This window comes from Aptenodytes forsteri, unplaced genomic scaffold, assembly GCF_000699145.1.
Source record: "Aptenodytes forsteri isolate BGI_AS27 unplaced genomic scaffold, ASM69914v1 Scaffold267, whole genome shotgun sequence".
NCBI classification, from domain to species: Eukaryota; Metazoa; Chordata; class Aves; order Sphenisciformes; family Spheniscidae; genus Aptenodytes; species Aptenodytes forsteri.
The window spans coordinates 3,293,810-3,304,179 of NW_008794173.1; the positions used below are offsets into that span (position 1 = coordinate 3,293,810).

General features: G+C 41.3%; 1 protein-coding gene across 1 annotated transcript in view; it reads left to right on the plus strand.

The window, feature by feature from the left end:
- Window positions 1–445: 445 nt before the first annotated feature.
- IRAK2 (interleukin 1 receptor associated kinase 2) overlaps window positions 446–10,370 on the plus strand; it is a 19,264-nt gene continuing 9,339 nt past the window's right edge. Inside the window, exons 1-4 of the mRNA XM_009283738.2 lie at window positions 446–584; window positions 2,311–2,490; window positions 8,568–8,736; window positions 9,444–9,558. Coding sequence (XP_009282013.1) covers window positions 446–584; window positions 2,311–2,490; window positions 8,568–8,736; window positions 9,444–9,558 — 603 coding nt within the window. The remainder of the gene's footprint in view (window positions 585–2,310; window positions 2,491–8,567; window positions 8,737–9,443; window positions 9,559–10,370) is intronic.

Genomic DNA, 10,370 nt, shown 5'->3' on the forward strand with positions numbered 1-10,370 from the left:
ATTTGGGGCCGGGGCCTGACGTCAGCCAGAGCAGGAAGCAGTGAAGTGTGGTCTGACCGTACCAAGAAACACTTGCCTGTGTGACTCGGCTCTTCCTCCAGCAAAGAACAAGTCGGGCCGGGGTGGGGACAGGCTGCCAAGGCCAGCCCCTTTGAGAAGAGGAAGCTTTTGGGGAAAATCTACGCTCCACAGCACGTAGAGGAGGCAGAGACTGGTGAGCGTCACTGCCTGTAGCCATAATCTCTGCCCTAGGCATGCACCATGCGTAGCCACTGCTGATGGCCACAGTGAGGACAAAGGACTCTCCGGAGAGGGACTGCGAAGCAATGACCCTGCAGCAGCCACCCCTAGCCCTGAAAGGGGGCTCCCAGGCATGCACTATGCGTAGCCACTGCTGATGGCCACAGTGAGGACAAAGGACTCTCCGGAGAGGGACTGCGAAGCAATGACCCTGCAGCAGCCACCCCTAGCCCTGAAAGGGGGCTCCCCCCTGGCTCTGTACATTCACAGCATGCCTGCCTGGGTGCTGGAGGATTTCTGCCAGAAGATGGACTGCCTGAGTGACTACGACTGGATGCGATTCGGTGAGAGGGGGACAGCGGGGCAGGTGGGCTGGCGGCAGGGCTGGTGCTCCCCAAGCTGATGGGGTGGCGATGGGGGTACACGGAGCAGCAGCACTTCTAGGACGTGTGGTCGAAAGGCGCGAAGGACGCAGCTGCCCCCAGGCAGGGCCTCTGGCCAAGTCATTCCCCAGCACGCAGAAGAGCACATTCTGTAGACAGGGAATTCCCGTGCACCAGTCTGTTTTCGGGACCAAGCGAAACCTCTGATTAATAGGTGGAATTCCAGACTTCTGTGTTCCCTTGGCTTCGCCCTGGCAGCCAGGCTCCCTCCCCTCGCTCTTCGCTATCTTTTGCACTCCCCTCTCCATTAACACTTTAACTTCTGCTACTTCTCACTGCTTGCCTGTTTTCACAACATTCCTCACATGTGCTTAGATGTTCTATTTTTTTCTTTCTTCCTTCACTTCATGTATATTTCCTTATACTTAATGCCCCTATTTTTCTCAGTCCTGGCCGTGTCCAGTTAATAAGTATAGAAAATGTAGTTCCTGAGTTTTTTATTCTTTTTTCTGTATCCCAGCCCAAACAATTCTAACCTGAATCTTTTCTTAGTTGGCCTACCTTCCTTTATTTAACATGATTTAATTTCATTCAAGACTTCACTGACTCTGCTGAGTAAACTCTTACCCCAGTTAAACTTGCTGACCTAGGGTGGGATTCATCTCCGCTATCTTCAGATGCATAAAACTGTATGTCTAATGTCCTTCTAAAGCCAGCTGGGGTGTGAACTGGGGAATCTTTGTTTCCACACGCACACCCCCCGACCCCCAAGCCTCTCTCCTTCAGGCTAAGCAAGAAGCACATCAGGTGCTGGTCAGCTGAGAGGGGCTGAGTCAGACAGGCACCTTCGGTGGGTATCTCCACCAGCCCCTGGAGACCACAAATGAGCACAGCTGAATTTACACAAAATCCCAGGATGGAGTGACAAGGTGACCGTGTGTCACAAACCGCTGTTTCAGCACAGTTCATCCTGGCTTCGCTCCCCGGACCCTCTGCCGTAAGGAGCTGGGGCTGCCACCTCCCGTCCCACAGACCGAAGCATGCTTATGCTGTGGCCAGGTGCATCGGATTTAGTGGGAGCTAAATAAGGGGAGGGGGATTACACGTTAGTAAGCGAGCTGAGAAGAGTACGGAGGGGGCTACCAGCATACTGTGCGCATTCAGGAATCAGGACAAATTATGTAGGGTCAGCTTTAGCACAGTATCTCCTGCTCTTTAAAATAGCTGCATTTCACTGATAACTTTATCTGACACACAGATGATTCAGCTACTCTTTGGCTTATCATAATATTGGTATTTAGTAATGTAGACAGGCGTACAGTCTCACCATTGACTTCTGTTACCTATTTTGGGAGATCACACCAGGAATTTAATCTGAACTTATTTTGGTACAAAGTATTAAGGTGAAGGAAGATTATGGGGAAAATACGCTGAAAAGCGTGACTGGGTTTTCTTTTTGGGTCTCTGATATAACAACATTTTTTCCAGAATAGTCGAAGGAATAAAAGGAATATCTTACTTTAGGAACTGAATTTTCTTCATGTCCACGTAGCTAATTTATTGTGATCCTTCCTTTTAAAAGTGTGCAAATGAAAAAGCAAAGTGTGTATCGTACCTTAGCTTTCCCTGCTTGCACTTGCTTGTTTTTTCTACTTTTTAAACAGAAATATCCGTTGTCTCCCACTAGCCTCCTATGTGATAACTGATCAAACAGAGCTACGGAAAATAAAGTGCATGGAGAAGACTGGCATCAGCATAACAAGAGAGCTCATGTGGTGGTGGGGAGTGAGGCTGGCGACAGTGCAGCAGCTCCTGGACTTGCTGCAAGGACTGCAGCTCTACCGAGCGGCTCAAGTCATTCTGGACTGTGAGTAGCTGCCCCTTCCTCCCGCGGGGAGTCTGTGCTGCTTCTTGGAGCACCTAGATCCAATACAGTAAATCTGTCTTGCTAGCTAAAGAAATTTTTTGCTGGGAGTCTCATGCTCAAATTCTAAAATTTCTCCACTGATTGTGATTTTCTACTCTCTCAGATAAAATTTGTGGTGGGAAAGGAAGAGGTGACATAGAGGAGGAATCACTGGTCCCTCTAGTTCATCATCCCACCTTTGTAGTGGCCATTTTAGATGCTTTGGGAGGTGCCAAAGAGAGACTGGCTGTGCTCTGAAGCAGAGGTGGTACTTTCATGCATCAGAGGGTTTCAAAACAGAGTTTTAATTTTTCATACATTCTTGTTTCTCAGTGAAATTTTGTCATTACACTAATTGTCAACAAACTCAGAGTAGAAAAACTTATGATCAGTTTTGCCTACGCAGCCTGCTTTCCTGCGCCATAAGAAAAAGGTTATGAAAAGGAGAAATGGTTTATTGATTACACACATTACTATTTCTTTATCTCACTTGATATTTTCTCTATTCCTATCATATGTTCTCCTCAATCCCTCCATAAATTAAACAACTGTAGTCGTTTCTAACTCTTTGCATGCCATTCTCACCTATCTCCAGTTTGCTCTATTTCAGATCTATCTTTTTGAGGTAGGATGATTAGAGTTTGAACTCCGTGTGCCAAGTTAAGGTAAACAATTGCCTTATAGAAATCACAACAGTTTTAAATATAATTTTCCTTTCCATTTTTCTCCATTGAAAATTATGTTTAAACTGCAGCTGTCCATTTTTGTAAGCCAAATTGTACCTTAGTCCAGTTCTACCACTAAATCTGTTGAACCCTGGACAACATACTGTCTTTCTGTATTGAGTTGCCCCAAAAAGTTGGGAGTGGACCACATTCCCCTTTTCACACATATTCCCACCCAAAATCTACTTTCTGGAAATCAGGTGTTTGTATGAATTTTGCCAGTTCTCCATAGAGAATTACTAGAAAGAAAAATTACAGATTTTTGTTATGTGGCCAAAAATGCTGAGAGACCTACTATCCAGGTGCATATGGGAAATGCTCAAAGCTTATGAGGGCGTACGCTTCCACAGGTGGAAAATGTGCGGGAGCACCACCTGCTTTCCACATTCCATGACAGGGAAGCTGTCAGCAACAGGGGTGGTTTTGAGTTACATCATGAGCGGCTGTTGCGAAAAAGCAGCCCGCTTCCACAGGGCAGGGCTGCCAGCAGCCAGAGCTGCAGCTGGCATTCGCTGCACAGCAGCTAGAGTAATTTCTCATGGAAAGTCCAATAATGCATCATGGGTTTCTTGCCACAGCATTTCTTTGTGTAGCACTGCTGGTTTTCTGTAGTTTCCTGGCATTAGCACGACTTTTAACCCTCATTTTGGTATGGCAGAAAAAAATCTTTTAACAATGGTATTCTAAATTTCTATTTTCTTTTTTTTTTAAAAAAGGAATATTAAGTACTACAGCACAAGCAACCTTCAAGCAAATTCTGTCTTAGTACATCAAATACAAGCACCACAGACCCCAACGAGAGCATTGCTCAGTTAATATAACTAATTTTGGCATGCAGCCTTTTGATTCAGCAGATCCACTTTCTGACTGAATTCAGCCACAGCATTCAGCTTAGGAGACTCTAACAATTCTTACTCCTCATTCCTCAGCAAAGCAAACCAAGCTACAGGAAAGTGAACTCGAATCTGTTTTAATTTGTATATCAGTAATCCAATCGTTAATTTAGTCACAGTGACTGTGACTTTGAGGGTCCAGTCTGAGTGGACAGGACTGAAAACAAAATCTTGATTTTTATTTTTTTTTATAATCTATATATTGAATAAATCTGATATAGATATCACCAATGCAATAAGCCTGGCTCCCTGATAATGGTATTTTTATGGATACTCTGGAGTAGAGGGGTGACTTCCATGATGTGATGACACTTCTGCTCTGTGCCTGTTCAGTGTTTAACTCAGTTGATTCCTAGTCCATAAAGAGAGTTTCTGGGTGCTCTTATATAACACAGTATATAACCTACCACACCTTAAACTCTTAATTAGTTACAGTCCTTGCCTTCTTTCCCTGCCAGACTGCATTCTGGGGCCCACCTTTGTTTACAGCTGGCTTATTTCAGTGTATTCCTTTACAGAGGTCATTGACATTTCTGTAATCCCACTTTATACATTGTGATTTAATAAAAAAACCCTGTATTCTCCTTCCGAGAAACATAAAAACTGAAATTGAAAAATTACTGAATGTTTTTACCACTACATAATAGCAGCCACAATTTTCAACGTAATTTTTATCTGTCATGGAAAAGGCTGGCTTTGTTCAGTTAGGTATGATGCCTTTTCTTTCCCATGTGGGTTAATTTTGCCATTTTTGCAAAAACTGAGTTCAAAGAGCTTAGAGAAATTACTTGTTATAACAACTGAGATGCTGCTGCTTTTACCCCAAAGGAGAGAGTTTCCTCTTCTCTTACAGGCCTTTAAAACAAGACCATGAGTAGATTTCAAACTGAGATTAGTTCAGGACGTTGCGGTGGTGAATCACTCCAAGTGAAGCTTTGTGTATTTAATTTCAGAGAGCTATTGCTTGCAAACCACAACATTGTTGGATTCAATCTGATGTATAGCACATTCAGTAAAACGACCCCCTGGAAACCCAGAGGCTGCCCAGATGATCTCTGAGCATTAGGCCTAGTCCTGTGTGCAAAGGCCAGGATATGGCACTGGATCAAATCCTGAGAGGCAGCATTTTAAAGCCCCTGGCAAGATTGCTTACACAAGAAGCAAGTAAGATTTTTCTGTCTGATTATGTAAAATGCAAACAATTGGGCTTCCAATCCAAGAGCAGCTTCCAGCAACATTGCCATTAAAAATAAAGATACAACACAGACGAAAATAATCATCATCACTGCACAGAAACATTCATCATCCTTCTGTTTGTCTGACTGGTTTACTTTTAAGTGGTACGTCAGTATCACTGTAGCTTGCGCAATATGCACCCGACTTCAGCCTCTGGTACAAGAGGGGATTACTTGCTTTCTCTTGTGCTTCTGTGATTTACCTTTTTCTTTTTTTTTTTTTTTTAACTTTCTCAAAAACATTTCTGAGACTTTTTGGACTTCACTTGCCACAAGCTGCAAAAACTGAGGGTTTTCCCCCTGTTAAAAATAAAACCCAATCAACTTCCTCCAGGCTGGAGGAGTACACTTTGGGATTTCTAAGGAAAAGCTTGGTTTCTAAAAATTGTAGTTGGCTGATGCAAGTAAACAGGGGTCTTTATAATGATTTCTCCGGGCTAGATAGTAAATAGGGAAAGTAAGTATTAAGAGGTCATGGCAAGAAATGGATATACGCAATTCAGCTCATTAAGACACTGAACTGATGTAATAGATCTAACATACCTTTGTTTCTCTGATTTCCTTTGTGACAATGGGTGAGCTACAATATTGGACTGTTCCATGAAGGGCTTCATAAGGAGTTAGAAGTTATTTTGGTTTTGATTCTGCATTCTGTAAAGCAATATGAAGGCCAGATAAAGAGGGTTTAAAAGAGGATGGATGAGACAAATCCTGTGGAGTGATCAATTTTTAGTTATGTTTCTGGATGATCAATATTAATTTTTGTCCCAGATCACTTCAAATGCAATAAATTGCAAAACTACAATGAAATGATCTTTTTTAAAAGCTTCTTATAGTTGTCTTTTATATTGAAGTCCATAGCAAAACTTCATATTAATTTAAGTGGCAGAAAGTCTGGATTATTTTGTTGTTCTGCCTTGTGGAAGTAGTTAATTTTTTTCTGAAATTAACCCAATACGGGCATTCCACTGTGTGCTCAGTCATAAGCGGAAGTGATTTCTAGCAGGATCTTTTTAGGTTTACATAAATCTTTGAAGTCTTTACTCTCTATTTCTGCTTTTTTTATCTGTATCTGAATATGCTTCCTCAGGTGATTCCTCTTGGGCAGATATGGAGAATACATTGCTTGTTCTATTGGGCACTTCAGAAAACTAAGTGGTCCTAACATCACCATAATTCTATTCATTCTGACTTAAAGGAATCAGACGCAACACACAGGTAGATGTTTTGCTGGCAGATTACCTCCAGGAGAGTTCTACCTCCCTTCAACAATTTCTTGCACTACTCTAGTCCCACTTCTGAATGTCCATAATAATATTTTTTTTCTTATGTCAGTTCTTTAGCTTCAGTGGTGACCTGTGCAGGAAGTTGCAAAATTCATGAAAAACCCTGAAAAATAGGTTGAAAGAGGGAAGTGATTCTAATTTTAGAGACTTCTACGTTAAAGTACAGGAGGAAAAAGCCAACAACTGCAGAATACAGGGACTGTCAGCTTTGACTAAAGGCCTGCAGACTGTTTGATAGCTAATTTCAAAAACCCGTAAAATGTGGGATTTCGTAGCATTCTGACACAGTAATAAAGAAACATACCTGATTTTTCTGAGTTTTCATTTTAAGACCTAGTTTCATTCAAACCTGCATTCATAGATGACATTGAAGAAAGTGGATACAAACCCCAAACAGAGGTCAAAGGAAAAAACTTGCCTGACGTGAACATGCCCCCTTCTACCATTACTGCTTTTCATATATGCCTACTCTTCAAACCTTAGTACACTGAAACTGTCATAGCTTGTCTTCTCTTAAACAGTTCTACTCAATCTTGCTTTATTATAAGTAGCACAGATTATAAATGAAACATACCACTTCCTGCTTGTTTCAGATACTCCCAATGCTTTGTTTGTACGAAAAAAAGAACACACAGCTATTATCTGATTTCAAATGCAAATAGAGGCCTGCGGCTTTTGATTCTAAGATCACCACCACGCTTAAGATACAAAGCTGATAAAACAGCGTGACAAAAACCCCTTGTATTAATACTTGTGCTTATTTTCTTTTATATAAAAATAAAACATTAATTTTGATTTTTAAGAAAATGCTAAGTGTATTGCTGAGAAAGGTGCCAGGTAGAAACAAAAGTTTAGAACTACAACCAGGAAAATGTTGTTATCAGGCAGTAGAAAGTCCTTATATCACCCCCAGTGCACACTGGGCATTTCCATGCTCCTTTTCAACATCAGTTTTAAACGTATTCATGGATAAGAATTCAGCTGCTTCTTCAGGAGATTTTGACAGCCTTGTATATCACAGTATCTTGAATTTTTTTTACTTCATTTTTTTCCCATCCTAACTGTAGCCTAATGTAATTTTAATAATTCCCTCTAAGATGTACATACTTTTCAAGTCCCTGTACACTGAAAGCATCTTTGTACTTCTTTTAACCAGACTTCAAGTTGCTTTTTCAGGCCTGATTCTGAGATTTTGCCAAGCTGTATACAACATAGGATCTTTTAGAGCTGTAGTGAATCAATAATTCGGCCTTTAACTTTTCCTTATATATCAGTAAGTCTTGACCTTTGACCATTTTTATGTTTTCCCTAGATTGTCTCCAGTTTGTTTCTTTCTGTTCTTAAGTAAAAGTAGGATTCCTTATTGCAAATAGTTCTATGTAAGAAAGTGTTTTCTGGGAATGAGCATGGTCATGACACTAAAACCACACAACTGAAAATAGTCCTAAAATGTTTAGCGGACTAAAACCAGTACAATTCTGTCAAACTTCCTCTCAGTCCCATGACAATTAACAAAGAACTAGATGCCTTCTTTAGGCTGGGAGATATTTGTGATTTGAGATGATTGGCTGAAGGATGCTACATAGAAAATGACAAAATAAATATACTATAATTGCTAATTTCTTATTGTAAGAGGCTATGTATCTTTTGCATAGTCATCACTGGTATTTGTTTGAAGATATCACTTCTTATTCATTCTCAGTAGTAGTTAATGTTATGAATATGGTCTGAATTTAAATACCAATAGTATTCCAGCAATTTAACATTAAATTGCTTGAATGTTCATTTTAATGTTCATGTTAATTTACAGTCTGTTTTCCTGACTAGGGTTATTTCCTGATTAGAGTCAGACTCTATTTTCCCTGGTAATCTTCATCTTTCCTTTGTTCTCTTTTGAAGGGACATCAGCTTCTAATATTACCAACTCTGAAAAAGAAGAGCTGGTAGAGCCACAGAAACAGGAGAACATATCTTTAACTCCCACAGAAAACAAAAATAGAGAGAGAGAAAATGAGATAAGCCTGTTGCCATCACCAGACTCTTCACATCTGGGAGTATCACCAACAGGTAGTAAGTAGAGTCATAGATTCTGAATTTGCTCTAACATTGAAATGACCATATAGACAAGACTGCTTCCCATTCACTTTCAGTACGGCATAATGAATATATTGCTCTTCAAAATGGTCATGTATGAATATTTGCCTTTTTCCTAGCACTGTTGTCTCCTGAGCTTTTTATTCCTAACTTTAGCACACGGCCTCCTGTTCCTCCTTCCTATAGCTCTCTTGGCCTTGAGAGATGCTGGCTATATCTATCCTGTGGGATCTCAAGACGTTTCCCAGGTCTCTGTGAACACCCTGGTCCCATCCTCGCTCCATGCTAAGACTAGATCAGTGCATATATGTCCTGCCCCATGTCCCTCTCTCCATGCAAAATAAATCTAGGCCAGAAGAGAGCCATGCACGGGTCAGCAGGCCCCTCTGCCTGGAAAAGGGAGGGAGCAGAACCACAGGACATACTGAGGAGAGCATCTGACCAACAGTATAGACATAGGGAGCTCTATGTCCCCGAGCCAGGACAAGAGAGCTTTGCGTAGTCATCTTGCAAAGAGGAACCAGGAAAATAGCCCCCTGTCTTCACACAGTATTTCACATTTTGACAGCTTGTCACAGATTATCCCTGGTTAGGAAATTCAACAAAATACCCCAGACCTTCATGATTAGTCACAGGCTGTGGTATTACAAAAATAAGGTGTATTTTCAATGCTGTTATTTCAATTTCAGGTGCTGTTTCTGAAGGAGCCTTGTATTCACTCCCTTCTCCACCACCTCCCCCAAGAGACCTTTTGAAATCCTTACAGTCAAATCCTTCTGTCTCATCAAGTGTGAAGGTAAATCCCTTTAGTACTCATTGATCGTAACAATGAAAATTGTCTTTATGACATTCTGTGTTTTTTCAATTAAAGTTTATCCCTCTACTTATATAAAACATAGATCTAGTGAAAAAGTGGGGTTTGATTACAATGTTTGGACTGAATATAATACTAATGCTTCAGTTAGATTACTTAGAGTTTACATCACTTTTTTTGGCCAGTGAAGGAAAAGTGAGGGAAAAAATTAACAATATTGCATACTGCATAGCTCAGCATGGATAACGTGCCCGCAAATAGCAATTAATTTTGAAGGAATTTCCAGTATAGATTTTACGGAGGGCTTAACATTTCTGGTGTGATCATAGGACAGTGCAATATATACCACTGACTAGTCAGAATGGCATACTTCTTTTAGTTTAATTTTATACTTAAAATGTGGTTTCTGCTCAAAACTGGGCTAGTATCAAATTTAAGTCAGGTTGCCCAGAGCCTTGTGTAGCTGACAATTGAAAATCTCCAAGGATGGAACCTCCATCACCTCTCTGAGCCCCTGTTCCAGTGCTTAACCATCTCACTGTGAAAAGTTTTTCTCATGTTCCTAATTATTTCAGCACACAGTCTCCTGTTCCTTCCTCCCTATAGCTCTCTTGTCTTTAAGTCAGTCTAGCTAGATCTGTCCTGTGCATTCTCAGCGTGTTTCCCAGATCCACATGCAGACTCTAGTCCCATCAAGGTTCTGCCTTGGCCTGTTGTGGTTTAACCCGGCAGGCAGCTAAACACCACACAGCCATTCGCTCACTCCACCCCGCTCCCCGTGGGATGGGGGGGAG